Source organism: Lynx rufus, unplaced genomic scaffold, assembly GCF_022079265.1.
Source record: "Lynx rufus isolate CCGP_SWC_20201006 ecotype Redwood Valley unplaced genomic scaffold, mLynRuf1.p SCAF_17, whole genome shotgun sequence".
Taxonomy (NCBI): domain Eukaryota; kingdom Metazoa; phylum Chordata; class Mammalia; order Carnivora; family Felidae; genus Lynx; species Lynx rufus.
In genome coordinates, this window is record NW_025814831.1 from 16,027,058 (window position 1) to 16,046,646 (window position 19,589).

The 19,589-nt window shown below is 38.1% G+C and overlaps 1 protein-coding gene and 1 pseudogene across 5 annotated transcripts in view; one reads left to right on the forward strand and one right to left on the reverse strand.

Annotated features, from left to right (window-relative positions):
* Positions 1-1,578, reverse strand: part of TTC8 (tetratricopeptide repeat domain 8) — a 58,761-nt gene extending 57,183 nt beyond the window's left edge. For all 5 annotated transcript variants that reach the window (XM_047079859.1, XM_047079858.1, XM_047079857.1 and 2 more), the window contains exon 1: positions 1,465-1,578. In XM_047079859.1, coding sequence (XP_046935815.1) covers positions 1,465-1,578 — 114 coding nt within the window. The remainder of the gene's footprint in view (positions 1-1,464) is intronic.
* On the forward strand, positions 1,577-18,689 carry LOC124512242 (tripartite motif-containing protein 59-like; annotated as a pseudogene).
* The last annotated feature ends 900 nt before the right edge of the window (positions 18,690-19,589 follow it).

The window sequence follows — 19,589 nt, forward strand, 5'->3', positions numbered from 1 at the left end:
GCAGCTCTTGGGCAACAGCTCTGTGGAACACAGAATGGAAACTACCCTAAATTAATGGAAAAACAGAAACAGCATGTAAAGCTGTTGCAAACCATTGTGCCTAGAGCAGTGCCCTACATCATAGGGTTTTAACAAACTTGTTGTACGAAACGAAAAGGGGTCAATGTATTGTAACAGTTCCCAGACATAGTTGATTGTGGAATCTGGAACCTTGTTTTTTGTTTGTTTGCTTGTTTTGTTTTGTTTTGAGTACCACCTGTGGGACTAACTGTGCCAAGAAACACACTTGGAAAAATGCTTCCCTGTGGAAACACAGTCCTATTAATGAACACGAACTAACCCAAAAGAATCGAGCTTAGCATTCTCACTAACATGGATTGTTACAGGAGAGATGTTCTACCTATCTGAAAGTCTGTATGTTCACCTCAACAGGTTATCTGTCATCCACTTGCTCACATGCAACAAGGCAGAGCCTAATAACAGTATTCACACATAGGCCTCCACTTATGTAACTCCCCTCAATTCTCCTTTTTTTTTTTTTCCCTAATATCTCCAAGGCAACACTACTAAAGGAAAAGCTGGGAAACCAGCTTTTACTAGAAGCACTGACAAACTGCCACAGCTCTCTCCTCTTCTCCCTTTTTCTCCAGGAACTACCTGCCACCGGTGTTGTTCCTCTCACACACAGTATATGGCCATCCTCACTCTCTTGATTTAATCTCTCACTTCATTTAAGAGAACAAAACTAAACTAGCACTGTAGTTTATTTAAGGTCTTTTAATCAATGCCATCATTCCTTCTTTCAGGGAAACTCTTTTCTCATCCCTCCCTCCTAATAGTAAATGTATCTCTTCCCCTCCTAGATTCTCATTTCTCTAACTTTGCATTACCTGCCTCAAATTGCACTCATGTCCGAGAATCAAAGCCTCCTTCACTCCTGGGCAACAATCTTCACATGAAGTGGGAGGATCACAACGTTTGATCCAAATAACAACAACAACAACAACAACAACAACAACAACAAGGCAACTATTTCAACAAGAGGTGAGAAGTTACAGATCTTTATACATAATTGTTTTAGAAATTAATAACGCACACGCAGAGAACTTAAGAGCCCATCCATATGAAAGTATAAACGAATCATCAAAGTTCTGCACCAAAGTGAAATTCGAGACTTTTAAGTGTTCCTTTAAGGGACGCGTAAAGGAAAGGGGCTGCTGAAGTTTGAGGAGGGGGCGGTTCTGGCACAGCACTCGGGGGTTCCTTGGGGACACGGGGACGCCGCCGGCGGGGAGGTGCCGGTCACGGCTCTAGGGGATCTCGCGCCAGATGCCTGTGCTGACCACACGATCAACTTAGCCCCGGGCCTTTCACCCCGGAGCCCCCACGGGGCGGCCCCGGGACCCCCCCAGGGCCCTCTGCCTCTCGCCGGGATCCACAGGGCTGACGGGATCCGGCAGGTACCTGGTCATAAGGGGACTTCTCCAGCATCTGCGTGCACAGATCGGCGCAGAGCTGGAACTTCCTGCGCCTAAAATAGCTCCAGGCCAGGAGCAGCGGCTCCATCTCCGAGCCCATGGCGGCCGAGGGCGGCCCGCGAAGGACCGGGGCCGGGGCCTGGGAGGGCGGGGTCGAGGAGCAAGAGGCGTCCAGCTCTGCCCGGCAACGCGCGGAGGCAGGGGCCTAGCCTGAGAGGTGCCCGCATCGCGCCTGAGAACAGGAAAAAGAAAACCCACCACGAGTCGAACTCAGCTACGAGGCTTGTCAAACCTTGGCTGCAGAAAGTGTGTACTTTTAAAAGATACATATTTCATTAACCTCGAGAAGAAGGCACCATGGCTAAATTAAGAGGTAGTGACTTAGACACCTCCGACTGGGGTCCTCCACTCTCCCAAAGGAGGACCGGTTGCCTAGCAGCGAAACGCTCTGCTTCCTCTGCCAGGCTGAGAAAAATCCCAGGTGTTGACCCTACAACGGGTGTCCTACTCTTCCTTGCACGCTTTCCTGCCCCTATCATTTATCCTTCCAATTCTAGAAACACAAACATGAGACCAGTTTCTTCAATACCATACTGCCCACCAGAACCCAAGGATTCTAAAAGCCCTCAACAAATCTCAGTGTTCGAATAGAAAGGGGTATTGGATACTGCTTAGTCCTATCGAGGCATTTTACAGATGAAAAACTGAGATCGGCTCAGAGAAGAGAAATTATTCACCCAAAGTCGCATGAAGTTAGGGAGCGGGACTGTAATCTGGGCTACAGATTAGGCTGTTACAGATAGGCTGTTAATGCCGCTATTATACAATGCATAAGGATTCTGGATTACAAATTGGTGACTTTTTTACAAACAAAATAACATAACACAAAATTTTAAAAAGGAGCTTTTTGAAATGCCATCTCCAACCAATTGCTGTTTGTCAAATGCTTACTCGTGCGGAATGATTTCTTTAGGCACAATTCTGGCTTCTCTCTAGAGATTTACACAGATATGAAAAAAGAAGTGTGACTGGGCTAAATCTAGGTAGACTTCGTTAGGAAGGGTATCTTTTTTCCTTGCCTCTTTCCTACCACAGTGGGAGAGGCAAGAGGAAAAATAATACTGAAGAACTTTCTGGTCAGGTCTAAATCTCCTTTTACAGATAAGAAACAACAACTCTTAGCAAAAATAAATCACTCACAGTTTTCTCAAACCACTAGGGTACCATAATGCAGACATTATATTTAATCCCAATATTTATATATTTCATAAATATCAAAATAAAACTACCTTTCTAAACTGACTAATGGGTTGGGAGTAGTTTTCTTCTCCTTACTAAGCAGTATTTCTTGTATTTCTTGAATTTTTGCTTTTTAGAAGCAAATAGTAATCAGGGTTTTTTCTTTTTTAAAAAATGTTTATTTATTTATTTTGAGAAGGAGAGAGAGAGCATGAGTGAGGAAGGGACAGAGAGAGACAGGGAGAGAGAGAATTCCAAGCAAGCTTTGTACTGTCAGAGCAGAGCCCTATGCGGGGCTCAATCCCACTAACCATGAGATCATGACCAGAGCCAAAATCAAGAGTCAGATGCTCAACCAACTGAGCCACCCAGGTGCCCCTATCCAGGTTTTGATTATTACAGTTATGTTTATTGTAATTAGTCCATTTTTGTTTCCCTCAAAGTGCTTCTAGAAACGTATTCTGTCCTAAGACAATAGCCTGTTGTTTTTGAGAGTCAGGTTGTAGGACTACACATGCTGGCAATTGCAGTTGGGCTCAATATTTCAAAAGACTTTTTGTTTTCAGATACAATGTTGCTATGTAAGTGAGTCTCAACTCCAGCTCCATGTTAGACAGATTTTTAAATAAAATTTTTATTTTAGAACAGATTTAGATTTGTGAAAAAGTTGTAAAGAGAGTACAGAGAGTTCCCATATACTCCTCACCCACTTTCTCCTATTGTTAACATTTTATGTTAGTACAGTACATATGTCACAATGAAGGAACCAATATTGACACGTTGCTATTAACTCCACGGTATATATGGATTTCAATAATTTTCCCCTGATATCCTTTTTCCATTCTAGGATCCCACTTTGGATACCTTATTACACTGAATTAGTAATGTAAAGGTTAAATTGTAGTGTTAGGGCTAACCTGTAGCCTTGAAAAATAACAGCTTTGTTTTAACACTGTAGGTTAAGAGATACCAGCCTTATCCTATCAATCAAGGGAACAAAAGTTCAAGGAAAATCAACTGGATTAGTGTTTGATTGGATTGGGGCAAAGGCATGTCAGAACTGTTTCCACCCCCATCTGGAAACTATTTCTTTGTTCTGTTCCCAGGTGATGATAAGACGATGTGGTGGGCTATAAGAACTCTGTACCCAGCTGTTCAGGCCGCACTCTGGTCGAGAGTGTCAGGCCTGATCGGTCTGCCTTGCCTCTCATTGCAATAAACTTTGTTGTGACTGTCACTGGTGCCCATAGCATTCTGTTTCAGGAATCGTGTGGATGCAACAGTATGTCTCCTTCCTCTGGTCTGTGGCAGTTTCTCAGGCTTTCCTTGTTTATGATGACCTTGACAGTTTTGAAGAGTACTAGTCAAGTATTTTGTAGAATATCTGGAAAACTTTTAAAAATACAGATACTCAAATTCCATCCTTCAAGATTCTGATTTAAATAGCTTGATGTAGAGCTAAAACATCAGTTTTTTGTTTTTCTTTTTAAGTTTCCTGGTTAATTCTACTAGGCAGCCAGGGTTGAACAACTATCGTGTTGAGTTCCACATGGTCTTGCATATATTGAGATTATTGCCAACTTCCTAGACAAGAACAAGATTTTTATAAGTGGTAAAAATAAAGAGACATATAAGTATGGAACAAAAAAGAGGCATTAAAAATATTGTAGGACCATAATAATTCATATTAGCTTCTTTCAGAAGGCTGTTAATTTTTTTTTTCCTTTTAGAAAAGTCAAATGGAGGGGCGCCTGGGTGGCTCAGTCAGTTAAAGTGTCCGACTACGACTCAGGTCATGATGTCTCAGTTTGCGAGTTTGAGCCCCATGTCAGACTCTGTGTAGACAGCTCAGAGCCTAGAGCCTGCTTTGGATTCTGTGTCTCCCTCTCTCTCTGCCCCTCCCTGCTTGCACGCACTCTCTCTCTCTCTCTCTCTCTCTCTCTCAAAAACAAATAAACATAAAAAAATTTAAAAAAAGAAAAGTCAAACGGCTTGGAAAATTGTAGAATACTTAGCAAATTGCAGGATGTGAAGCATGTCTAAATGTAGCATAAACTGAGCCTTTAGAAGATTATAAATTGTGTAAATTTTTAATTGTGTAAATATGTTAATTGATTATGTGAATGTGTAGATAGACTTTATTACATTTTTTATAATTTCTAATCCATAATGCAGAAACCATTTTTTAATGTTTACTTATTTATTTTTGAGAGAGAAAGACAGAGAGAACGCGTGCACAAGTGGGGGAAGGGCAGAGAGAGAGAGGGAGACACAGAATCCGAAGTAGCTCTGGGCTCTGAACTGTGAGCACAGAGCCCGACTCAGGGCTCAAACCCACAAACCTGTGAGATCATGACCTGAGCTGAAGTCAGACACTTGACTGACTAAAGCCAACCAGGCACTCCAGAAACCACTTTTTTAAATGGCATGCTAGTAACAGGAAGAATAGTAAATGTAACAGCTCCTAGTGAAAAGGGTAGATAGGACTTACTAGGGCCATTTTCAAACTGAGGAAAATGAAGCACAGAGAAACAACTTAATCCCTTTGAAAGAAAGGGTCAGTTTCACAATCAGAGCTAGATCTCAGTTCCTGGATCCTTATCTTTTGCTCTCCAGCAACTACATATCCCTTTAGGTTAATTCTGTTTAAAGTCAAATACTATAGATATGTAACTTTAATTGTCAAAAGTTAACTTTTCTTAAATGTTACATTGGTATTATTCAGGCCATTTAACGTTAACCCAAAAGAAAAGCAGTTAAACTGGGATCTTCTCTTAGTCAACAAGTATTTGTGTAGGCCCTATGCTTGGTGATAAGAACAGCAGAGAGGAACAAGAGAGGTCTCCAGTCACAAAGATACTTAGAATAAAGAGTAGTTAGGGGAAAGAGCATTGAATTTGAGGTCAGACTTACTGGCTGTGTTTTCTCAGACAAATTAGGAATCAATATAGGATGGTAGTTAAGAAGTCGGCTCTGGTGCTACAGTTCCTATATTTGAACCCCTGACTCTCCCATGCACTAAATGTGGGGATCGTGGGCAAGTGGCTTAATAGTCCCATGCCTCAGATATGTGCTTCATCCATAATGTAAATGTTTTTTAAGAATTTTTTATTCTGCATTAAAGGACTAGAAAAACACACATGATGGATGAAACTCATAAGAAATGTTAACTATAGATAGTAAGTATGTCATAGACCTATAGGACATGCTAAACATAGAATAGACATTTATGTGTTAAACACATTAAGAGAATGAAAAAATGAGTGTTACTTGTAGATAGAAAGAGATGGAAAGCAAAATAAGCCTTAAATACTCATAAAGCATGGATCAGCTTTATCTACCTCAAATTGGCCACCCGTTGGTATCATCCATTCTAGCCCACTTGTCCTCTGCTTAAAATACATACCGTTGCTCATAAGGTTATCACAGAGCTATAACTGTAGCTATGTATATTTGCCTCTTCTTCTCTCCAATAGAGCAAACATCTGGCACCACAGATCTTCCATCTCTAAACTTTCTTGCCTGCCCTTGACTCTGGTCCTTGTAACAACACCATCTGTGATAAAGAAAGGTGATGTAAAGAGAGTCAGGACACAGGCACTTTGAGCAAACCACAGGCCATGCGGTCCTTTCACCTACTTGCACTAAATATCTTAACCTATTCAATCCCATTCCCTTTGCTTCTCACTGTAGATTTTAAGTTGATTTAACAAACTAGCCATTTTGGTCTATGAGCCTTTCAATTTCAGGACTTCCAGGATAAGCCCACTAGTTAGTGTACTTAGAAGCCACCATAGCATTTCCCCACTACATATAAAATGGGAATGAGGATGATGACTACGAGAACAATGATGATGATGGAATGACTATTTTATGGGATGGTTGTAGAGATCAAGCCAATTTCATTTAGGCAAGGCATAATTACATTGTCTATTCAAAAAACACAGAAACACATTGGGATGGAAACCAACAATGTATGCAACCAGGGATTGCCTCAATTTTCAGTCAGACACATTTATTACATCCTAGAGAAAGAGTATTTTGAGACAATACCAAAGAAACTGGAAGTCGTTCTTTTTTACCCATTCTTGAGAAAGTGCTTAATAAATATCTATTGATATTTTAGCAAAAAATTCTTTTGAATACATAGTATGAGATGCCAGGAATACAGACTGAATAATGGAGGTGAACAAACAAGTGCAATAGAAGGAGGTGGGAGCCATGATAAACCCAGGAAGGGACAAGGGTACGAGTGAAGGCACGGGGCTGGGTGATTTTACATCTTCTCCATGGTTGGTAAAGAGCTTTGTGGTCAGCAGGTCAGGGAAAGCTTCACAATATGAAATCATGTGATCAGGAAAGAAGATGTGGAAGGAAAGAAGCAAAGGTGGGCTCAAGCCAGATCATCAAGAGCATGGAACATCACATAGTGGAACTTGCACATCCAATGAAAAACCACCAGGGAAATTTTACCAGAGAATAAGAACAATTTGGCTGATTTAGAGTGAAGGTAGGAAGATCACTTAGGATACTCCTGTCATAGTTAAGGTACGACATGCTGGAAGTAATGGGCATGGACGCAAGAGGCAAACAAATGTCGAAGAAATAAAATCAGTAGAACTTGGACACTGATTGGATATGTGGAGGGCATTTGGCTAAGGAAAGAGAGAAAACTAGTCTAGTTCTCAGGCTTCCAAGTGGTGAGTGTACGGATAGGGGGGCCAGTCACCAAGATCAGAATGAAGGAGAAGGAATGGAGTGAGAAAAAATGAGAGTAGTTCAGTCTGGGGCATAATGATTTTATTGCCTCTGGGACAGCAGGATGGAGATGTTCTGTTGGTTACTGGAAAGAGATGCACAGAAGAGGCCATGAAAACAGTTCAGTGATGGAGATAAAATTTGAGACTCACATAATTATATATCTGTTCATCAAAGGCAATAGAGAGAATGAGATTACCCCCATGGAGAGTTTGTGGAATGAGAAAAGAAAAGAACCAAAGCAGAACCATGCAGATTACTAACATTAAGAGACAGGTAATGGAAAGAGGAGAGATAAAACATACCAAGAAGGAATGCTCAGACATGTAAGAAACCAGATCTAAGAAGACAAGATGAGTGTGGGATCGTGAAGCCAAACTATAGAGAGAATTCCAAAAAAGAAGAAGCAGTTCAACCAAGTTAAATTCTGAAAAGATACGATGAAAACTAAAATAAAAAATAAAAAAAAAAAATACCAGGTTTGGCCGTAAGTCACCCATTTACAATATTTGTCTCCATTTGACTACAGTGGAGTCAAGAGAGAACAGGCAAAGAAATCTGCGTGTAATTAGCTGAGGTGAGAATCAGACCTAAGAAATAGACACACGAATAGAAGGTATTCTTTCAAGGAACAGTCACTCAAGCAAATGATTTAAAAATATTTGCAAAGCCACATGCATGTGTTTGAATTAACAGAAGTTTTATACTTTGTGGTGGTTCACCATATAATAGATGCTGTGTTCAATTTTTTAAAGCTATAGGGCTCTGGGGTGCCTGGGTGGCTCAGTCAGTTAAGTGTCCAACTTCAGCTCAGGTCACGATCTCATGGTTTGTGAGTTAGAGCCACACATCAGGCTTTCTGCTTTCAGCCAGAGCCCGCTTCAGATCCTCTGTCCCCCTTCTCTCTCTCTGCCCCTCCCCTGCTCTCTCACTCTCTCTCTCAAAAATAAACTTAAAAAAAAAAAAAGCTATAGGGTTCTACTACTGACAATTGCATAAACCACTGATTCTGGGGTAGAAACTTTTCTCTAAAATGGATGTGATTTGAGGTAACATGTTTTTAGTCTTTTTGCTCAGGAAGAAGTGGTACTTTTATACTCCTGGACTCTACTGAAAAGGTGAACTCATTATTAGTACTAGTATGGGACTTATTCTACTATTTAAGCTTTTTTTTTTAAAGCCATTGAATGAATAATTCCCAGGAATATACAAGCAAATGCCATTCAATATTAAAGTAGGAGTCACTAACAGATTTATCTATTTACCAGTATAACAATGGCTACCATTTATTGAGCTCTTATTCTGGGTGGATTGGGCACAATATTAGGTTCTACACATGTTCTTAAGTCTCCTCACTAACTCTGCAAGCTTGGTTCTATTATTGTCCCCATTCTACAGAAGAAGAACTAAGACTTGAACTTAGTTGTTTGCTCAGTTATCCAGTGAGTCTGTGCACAACGAGGATTTGAATTTATGTGGAGTCAAGATCCTACACCCTTCACCGGATGAGCAACTTGTATTTTTTCAAAAGTACAAGATGCTCTAGTCACACTGAATTTCTCCCTATTCCCTCTACACTTGATGTACTTGAAGCATTCTGTGCCTTTGCACATAGCTGCAGTGTCTTATCTCCATCCCCCATGCCTTTTGTCTGGTTGGCATAGATCCAAGCCAACTTTCAACCCTATTTTGAACTCTACTGATTCTCCAAAGACCTATCTGCAAGATGCTCTCAGTACCCCTCTTATAAAACTTCTTATGCTACACTATAATATCTGTCTCCTTGTAGACTTTAATGTTATTCATCCCTTTCCCAGAAGCCTAGCATACGGTGCACACATGGCATAGACATTTCATAGATTCTTGGTGAATGAATGGCCGAATGAAGTTCAATAACTACTATACCAAATTCAAAATTGATGGTTATATTTTGAAATAAATAATTTAATCTTTGAATATGCATTGTGGCATCTATCTAAAGGCTTAGGGAACCAATTTAACCATGCCAAAACTTAGTGTCAAATAACTTGTTTTCATTAAAATACCAAAGCCTTTGGAGATCAGTCTATATTAATAGAGTCTACCTAAAGCAATTTGAAATTTCTTTTCAAAAAGAATTAAAAAGGGATAATCCTTAAAGGGAATAAAAGTCTGATTTTGTAAAGACTGATTTTTGGTTTTTATTTTCTAAAATGATCCATTTAAAGATCTTATACATTTTTAAAGATAGCTTAAATATAGGGGCGCCTGGGTGGCGCAGTCGGTTAAGCGTCCGACTTCAGCCAGGTCACGATCTCGCGGTCCGTGAGTTCGAGCCCCGCGTCAGGCTCTGGGCTGATTGCTCAGAGCCTGGAGCCTGTTTCCGATTCTGTGTCTCCCTCTCTCTCTGCCCCTCCCCAATTCATGCTCTGTCTCTCTCTGTCCCAAAAATAAATAAATAAAAAAAAAAAAGATAGCTTAAATATTATACAAGTTATCAGAAAGTTCACTTGCTTTAAGCTAGTGGATATTTTTTCTAATACTTTTCTGTAATTCCAATATTACTAGGTAAATGTTTCTTAAGATCTCAAATAAGCCTTTTTTTTTTTTTAGATAATTTCTTGGACACTTCACGTATCTTCTTGATACAATCAATCCTCTTGATAATTAGTTATTCACCAAGCATTTATTGAATGCCTACCGGTGCCAGGCACTTTCTAAGCTATGGGTACAGTGATTATTAGAGCAAAGACTCTCTCCTCTCGTGGATGGGGAGAAGAGATTACGACTATTGGTAAACTAGTAATATACCTACCTTAAACCACAACCAACGTCATACTCAACAATATACCCTTAGAAGCATTCCCAGTAAAATCTGGAATAAGCGATGCTAGCACTACTGCTATTTAATACTGTTCAGAAAATTATAGCAATGCAATAAACAGAGTAAGAAGTTTGGCTATCAGAAAGGAAGAGCCAAGATATTATTGTTTGTCAGTTGTAGATAATTGTCTTTCTAGGAAACTTTGTTATTTGGAAAGTTCTTATTTTTTTAATGTTTATTTCATATTCCATAACTTCTTGGACCCTCTGATTCAATGATTTGAAATGTTACCTTCATTATATGCTAAATTCGAGTATAGAATGAATATTGTTTCTGGGTTGTGTGTTCAGGGTCATTGACATGAAGGTCAATATTTTTGAAAGTATAACACTGTTTTAATTTCTGTAGCTCTATTTACAAATCTTTACATTTTTTTCAAGTCCTCGAGTTTATGTGAACCTTTATTCATAAACTATTTTCAGTTATGAAGTTAGTCACAATCCAATATTACTGGCATTTTAAGTATGTGAATAATGATTTTTCCTAATCTACTGGGAAATATTCTCTTAATACTCTGCTCCTACTATAGTAAACTCCAAATCAAAAAAACTCTATAAAACTAGTGACTTCCTTGAAAATAAAGAAAATGCTTCTCAATTTCTGCACATGAGCTACACTACATTAACCCCAAATTACTGACCATCTACCAAAATCTATTTTCTTCTTGTGGCTCTTGAATGAAGCTATTACCTGTTATTTTGGCAAAGGTCTTAAGAAAGTGAAAATACAATTATTAAATATTCCCTTTTATTCTAAATTTGCTTGTTTCAGTCTGAATTTCACACGCAATTACACATCTGCTCAGGTGAGCCATCTAGGTGTTCTTAGAAATATTTATCAAGTCCCTTTGATTCATAGCACATACGACAGCCTAAACGATTTTAAACCAAGCACATAAAGAGAGGCTGATTACATTCAATTGCTTTTTCCATCAAGCTTCTTGTACTCTGAAAATCAGATTCTAAAGTCTGAGAATGAATTAATTTTCAACAATTGAAGTAGGCTTAGAACTCTGTTGGTATAAATTCTGTTTATGTGACAGACAACCACTTCTGTCTCCATCTTGTCCTCATGCAGTTGAACATGATATGAAAGAGCACCTTATTTCCAGTCATTGGTAAGGGGTCATACAGATTCTTTAAAAATCACTTAAAAAAGGAAAATAAACCCAGGAGCTCCTGGATGGCTCAGTTGATTAAGCTTCCAACTGAAGCTCAGGTCGTGATCTTGTGGTTCTGAGTTGGAGCCCCACATCGGGCTCACTGCTGTCAGCATAGAGCCTACTTCCATTCCACTGTCCCCCCACTCTCTCTCTGCCCGTTCCTTGCTTGTTCTCTCTCTCTCTGAAAACAAATAAACTTAAAAAAAAAAAAGAAAGAAAAGAAAAAGAGACCTAGATTCTTTTCACTAAAAAAAAAATGACAAAGATCAAAGCAAAATCTACCTATCCTATGACATTTATACATAGAGAATCCTAGTACAAATATTTAAAATATAAAATAAAAACACAGTAAATTGGTACAGCCACTATGGAAAACAGCATGGAGTTTCCTCAAAAAATTAAAAATAGAAATACCATGTAATCCAGTAATTCCACTACTGGATATTTACCTAAAGAAAATAAAAACACTGATATGAAAAGATATGTACACCCCTATGTTTACTGCAGCATTATTTATAATAGCCAAAATATGGAAGCACCCTAAGTGTCCATCTATAGATGAATGGATAAAGAAAATGTAGTGAATATATTTAGATATATATAATGGAATATCACTCAGCCGTAAAAAAAAAAGAATATCTTGCCATTTACAATAGGATAGACTTAGAAGGTATTATACCAAATGAAATAACTCAGAGAAAGACAAATACCTTATGATTTCACTTATATGTGGAATCTAAAAAAACAAAATGAGCAAATAAATAAACAAAAGCTCTAAACAAATAGACTCTAAATACGGAGAACAAACTGATGGTTGTCAGAGGGGAGGGAGTAGGGGAATGTGTAAAATTGGTGAAGGGGAGTGGGAGATACAGGCTTCTAGTTAATGAATGAATAAGTCAGAGGGATGAAAAGTACAGCATAGGAAATAAAGTCAACGATATCGTAACAGTGTTGTATGGGGACAGATGGTAACTAATCTTGTAAGCATATAGCATAACATAAAGAGATGTCAAATCACTATGTGGTACAGTTGAAACCAGTGCGACATTGTCTCTCAACTATACTTCAATAAACTTCACATCTTAAAAATACAAAATAGAAGAACAGATTTAAAAAAAATTTTTTTAACGTTTATTTATTTTTGAGAGCCAGAGAGACAGAGTGCAAGCTGGGGAGGGGCAGAGAGAGAGGGGGACACAGAATCCAAAGCAGGCTCCAGGCTTTGAGCTGTCAGCATGGAGCCCGATGTGGGACTTGAACCCACAAACTGTGAGATCATGACCCAAGCCGAAGTCAGACACTTAACCGACTGAGCCACCCAGGCACCCCAAAAGAACAGATTTTTTTAAAATGCAGTATATACTGTATTATTATATCTCTGCTTTCTACTCTGACCAGCCCCAAGGACATTATATACATATATGAAAGGAGGGCAAAGAGTGAGAAAGTGTCTTTGATGTGGCTAGAACGCTTCTCATTTTTAAAAAATTAAGTTCTGGAATGTTCTACCACCACCATCCAAACTCCCCAGCAAGACCTAAAAGTCCTACAGCTCCTGGCTATTTCTCTGACCATATCTCATCCCCTTATTGACTCGCTTACTCCACTCATGTGACACTGGCCCCCTTGCTGGTCTTTGACTGGGCTTAGCGGGGCAATGTTGCACTTAGTCTTTGTAGACAGCCACATTCTTCCCCCAGATAACCTCTCAGTCACTTAATGAAGGGGTCCTTCACTCTGTCAATTCATGAAGGTCCCCACTGACGTGTCACTTCATTAAAGAGGTCCTCCCTACAAACCAGCCCCATCTCATTTCCCTGCCACTTTTTTCTCCATAGTACCTGACACCCCTTGGCATATTTCATAAGTATGCACATATACATTATCATCTATGTCTCTGCCCTCTCTTCTGCAGAATGCAAGCACCAAGAGTTGATACTTTGCTCTATCCTCAGTGCCTAAGGTAATGCTTGGCATATAATATGTCCTCAAAAAATATTTGCTGAATAAATTGCTTTCTCTCCAATAATATTAGGCTAAATAGTACAAGTTGTGGGTCACTATTTAGGTTTAAAGATCCAATTATTAATTAGCACGTTGATAAATATTAGCACTTGACAGTATGAATTATTTAATTGAACATAATGTCTATACCTTCTCATAAAACCACATAGAAAATTGTCAAATCAAGAACCTCTGCAACTCTGTCTCATTCTATTCATAATCTCTGGCCTTAGCCCTCTCTTTGCTGTTAGGGTCAATAGCAGAGTAGTCCCCTCACGGTATTCATTACTAGACAAATTTAGCAGAGAAATGAAGAAGAGTCATCTACCCAGCAGACTGCCTACCCTCACTTACATCCTGACTGCCCATCCCTGAACCCCCACTGGCCCTTTTTTTAAAAACAATTTTTTTAATGGTTATTTATTTTTGAGAGTGTGAACAGGGGAGTGGGAAAGAGAGAGGGAGACACAGAATCTGGAGCAGGCTCCAGCCCCTGAGCTGTCAGCCCAGAGCCTTGATGCGGGGCTGGAACTCACCAACTGCGAGATCATGACCTGAGCCGAAGTCAGATACTTAATCAACAGAGCCACCCAGGAGCCCCTATAGGAAGTTTGAACCCCTACTGACCCTTGAGAAGAAGAGAATGGCTAGAGGTGCATGGAGGAACGTATTTTGTCTTCTTGTGAAAGTATCATATTTATGCTCACTGGCATTCCCCTTCCTTCCCTCAATATCCTAAACAATTATCCACTTCACTCCGGAAATTCTAAAGTTCTAAGCATTTGTAGGGTGGTGAATTACATTACACGACTCCTTTTCCTTCGGGATATTATGGCAGATTATATTATTATCCCCACTTATTCACTCCTCCCTTGCAAGAAGATTTAACATCCTCACCCATTGTTGCCATGTGATTCAACACTGAGTTGGCCCCCATTGACATTGGACCTGGCCATGTGACTTGCTGTGACCAATGGGTCATGGGCAGAAAAAGTATACTACATGCTCTAAAACTTTAAGAGCCTTTCCGTGGTTGGCTTTGCTCTTTTCCCTCTGCTCCTTCAGCCTGAGACCTAGAATGAGAAGAGATGTAAAGCAAAGTATAGCCAGGCCACGTCACTGTAGCTGACCCACAACTACCCTGACCCACAATGTGAACAGGAAAGAAATGTTGGTTATTGTAAACTACTGAGATGCTTGGATCATTTGTTATTGCAGCAAAGCTAATATCTTCATACTCTTCTTTTTTCTCCCATGATTAGAATTCAAATATCAATTTCTACAAAATCAACAAGATGTGAAGAAGTCCCACATGAAGAACACTACTAATTTTACTGAAGGGCATATGAAAAGAAAAATAAACAAATAAAAAAAATACCATGTTCCTAGATAGGTAGATTACACAGTGAAAAGTTTCAGTTCTCTTCAAATTAATCTATAAATTCGGGGTGTTTTCAACAACTAGAATAGTTGAATCTGACATTCATCAGGAAGAACAGTCCCCCCAAAAAAATTTTTGAGAAATAATAATAATGACCGTCTTGCCCTACAAGATATTAAAAAATGTACACGGGTGCTATAGTAATCAAAATAAGATGGTACTAGAACAGGTTCACAAGTAGATGGATGGAATAGAATAGAAAAGCCAGAAATGGCTACATATATGTGATGATTTAACAGATGATAAACATGGTAGTTCCTCCCAACACTACCCAACCTGTTCTTTCTGAAATCATTCCAATCTCAGAAAATGGTACATCCATCTTTCCAGTTGCCTAGACCAAAGGCCTTACATATATGCTTATCTTCTCTTTCTTAAACACACACATCCAAATTCATTAGCCAAGTGTGTTAGTTCTACCTCAAAAAAAGATCTAGAATCTACCTCTACTAAACCGCTTTGCCCCAACTATCCTTATCTCTTGTATCAATTACTGCTTTAGGCTCTTGGGACCTTTGACACTACTCAACACAGCAGCCAAAGTGACTCTTTCAAAATATCCTAAATCAGATCATGTCACTTCTTTCCTTAAAACCCCTCCAGTGTTGGCCATCTCACCTGGATTTGAAAGCCAAAGTTCTTAATGCTAACTCATAAGTCCCTAAACGATCTGCCCCCTCTTCCACCCCATTAGACTTATCTAATCGATAAGACTGATCGATTAGACTTATCTAATCGATAATCGATTAGACTGATCTTATCGAATGCCGCCTTACATTAGCTTATTATACCGGAGTCACTCGAGCTTCTATGTTAATCCTTAAGTGGATCAAACATGGTGCCATAACAGGTTATTTGCACTTAGTCTTTTCTCTACCAAGAATGCGCTTTTCCTAGATATCCACGTGAATTGCTTCATCCCCTCCTTCATGGTCTACATCTAATGCTATCTTATTAGAGTGATCATCCCTGACCACCAAAATTAGTCACATAACTTTCCCAGTGCAAAATGAAAATGCAAGGTTTTTCATTTTCGGAATTTCAAGACAACAGAGCATTATAATATTGAACATTTGGAAAGGTTCAAAGCTAACATGTATTTTTCTATCACTTATCAACTTGTACATTAAGCCACTAATTTTATTAGGAAGACAACTAATTTTTATTTACATAAAATATAAACACAACATAAATCTAGTTTTGTTTCTGTTACATACAGTAAGACACTCTCTATGATCATGTGTCAATCTCTTTTATAATTTGTCTACACAGTATTTCACAGGATATGAAGGAATGATCATAAGAAAAATTAATGGTGCTCAAAAATTGTATCAGATGATGTCAATGATTTAACAGTACACTTACTAAGCTTTTCTTAAAGGTATATTATGTTCAAAGGCTATAAACCCCTCAATTTATGATTATTGAGTTGAGAACCATTCTGTTTTCTTCCAAGTACAGAATGTTTTATTTCTGTCACTTTTTCTGAAATCAGTACTTAACCCATCTCATTTTTTATTTGTTTGTTATTATTTTTCCAGAAGGCCCATCTCATGATAATGTGTAACTAACCAGGACTCGCGTTGTATGGCACAGGTTTTCATGTAGATGTATTACCAGTGTGTGTGTGACATTGTTTGAAACAACCTTTACTCTTCACGTCTGAGAACAACCACCACAACAACATAATAATAAGCATTTTCTAAAACCTTTTTGAGATGCTGGACTTCTTTTTTGATCTTCCAGTTCAAGTTCACTTATTGTCTAACAAACAAATCAATCAATGCCATTGAATTATTTCAATTAAATCCCTTTTTTTTTTCATTTAATTCCTGTTTTGAGAAGGATTATTAATTAGCCAAATGATTCCTTTTCTGGGGAATGTTCCACAACTCTTTGGTGAAATGAGCATATTACATATGTGCCTTCTTAATTGACTACTTAACTACTTCTGCAGCAAAGTTAGAATGTTAACACTGCTTTTCTTACATATAAAGTTTATCATCTAATTTCAAAATGTTAAGAGCTTTCCCCATTCTGTCTAGTCTAGTCATCCACTCCAGTCTCTGCTTATGTTTCTACTTTTCAGCTAAAGTTCTAAGTTAGTGTTCAAATTTGTTTTGAAGTTTTAATTTAAAATTTTTCCCCAGTCCTGATCAAAAGAAAGGAAGAAATAACTCAGATAACTCACTGAATAATGACTTAAATGGGCCTATTTCTCTTGTGGTCTTCCAAGAGTCCTGTCACTATGTCAACCCCATTAGAATGTGGATCAACATAAATTATAAGATATTCATAAAGTTCCCTCTCCATAATTAGATTTTTACTCACAGGACTGGGTATTATCTGATATTTAAAAATTAATAGGAAAGGATAAAAAAAATCAACAACAAAGTTAATCTTCAGGAAAGGATGTGTTCTAAGATGTGCCAATGTTCAGTAGAGCTGTTTCAAGCCTGTGGAGGAACTCTGTCTCTTCCTCCCCGTGAATACTAATAAAAGAATCTGAACAAGTTGGAGAAGATAAAGTATATTCAGTCGCTAAGCCAGAAGATCAACAAAGTAGGAAAGGCACAATTTTGAGGATGAGTTAACATGTCCCATTTGTTAACAGTATTTTTGAGGACCCTCGTGTACTCATGCTTTCATACATTTTGTAGAAATTGCTTGGAAAACATTCCTCAGGCATCTGGGAGCTTTTTTATATGGAGACCTTTACGAATTCCACTCAAGTGCCCCAATTGCAGAAGTATTATTGAAATTCCTCTAACTGGTATTGAATCTTTACCTGTTAATTTTGCATTAAGGGCTATTATGGAAAAGTACCAGCAAGAAGTCTGTCCAGATATCGTTACCTGTCCCGAACTTTACAGACAATATTAAATGTTTACCATCTCCTAGATAAAAAATTAGTTCGTGGTCATTGCCTTACCATAGGTTAACGTCATGGTCATCCCATAGATGATCTTCGAGGTGCCTATCTGAAAGAAAAGGATACACCCCAAAAACTGCTTGAACAGTTAACTGACACACACTGGACAGATCTTACTCATCTTATCCAAAAACTGGAAGAACAGCAATCTCATTCAGAGAAGATGGTCCAAAGTGATAAGGAAGTTGTTCTCCAGTATTTTAAGGAGTTAGTGATACATTAGAACAGAAAAAAATTTTTTTTCTTCCTGCTCTGGGTAAAGTTAGCAATCTGATTAATCAAGAATACACTCCACAAATTGAAAGAATGAAAGAAATATGAGAGCAGCAGCTTGAATTGATGACACTGACAACATCTTTACAGGAAGAGTCTCCACTGAAATTTCTTGAAAAAGTTGATGATATCTGCCAACATGTACAGCTTTTGAAACAAAGACCACTTCCTGATGTTCACCCTGTTGAAATTTATCCTCGATGAGCCAAATATTGAAAGAAGATTGGAGCAGAACAGAAATTAGACAAATTAAGAAACTTCTCATTCCTGAAATGAAAATTTCTTCAAAGAGGGTGCCATGTTCCTGGCCTGATAAGGATGAAAAATAAGTCGAAGTTTTTAAGATTTTAAACATCGTTGTAGTTACATTAATTTTAGTGATACTGATGTTGATCCTCTTTTTTAACCAACACATAATAACCTGAAGTCTATCTTTTTACCAAAGTTTATCTAACAATTTGCATGATTTAAAGAATATGCTATGTCACACTTTATATTTGCTGAAGGAATTCATGTGGAAAATAGTTTCTCGTTGAAAATTCAAACCTGAATTGTTTAAATAGGCTTATTCTGTACAGCAGAGACTAACAACCATTGCTAAAGGGAGAAATAGGGTAGCATGGATAAATAGCAAACTAAACTATCAGAGTTGCAACAAATACAAATACACAGAAATGTTAAACCATCCATACTTCTCTTAGATGAAAATGTGTCAGAGCTAGAAATGATACAGAATGTGTCTAAACTAGAATAATTATCTAGTAACTACTTAATTTAATATATTATCCCATTTTATTTGATTGAGGCTGACTTTATCCCTGTGACCTTGAAACACTTCTGTACTGATACTGTCTTTCAGCATTATGCTGCAGTGGTTGGTTACTGTTGCAGTTCTTTATGTATACATAGCTTTTAGGTTAAAAGATGGCAAAATTGTTAAAGTGTATATATACCTTTATTTTGATGTGGCCCGAAGCCTCTAAATGGGCAAAACAAGGAGGGTGAGTAGAGGTTTTAATTCAAACAGCAGTCTAAAAGTAATAAGGGATTGCATACATTAAGGATATTTCTGATCAAACATACATGATACATTAATGTATTTTAGATAAACATTGCATTAAATCTATCAACATTCATTCCTAACAAGTTATTGATTTTGGAAATGTGTTAGGGAACAATGACCTTTTCAAATAATGATCTTACTTTATGGTTTGTGTAAATTTGACTTTTGGTTAGTGCTTTATTTAGTCTTGCCAGTCAAATCTATTTTTGGATAAAAACTCTGAAAACACGTTACTAGAATAATATATTGTTGATATATTCCATCCTCATTTGATTTAGGTGGCACCATGTTAACTATATTTGTCTTAAAAATGGTCTTAAGTTCTCTGCCATTTGCTTATGTGAATATCAAAGTACCAATGATTTAATCTTTT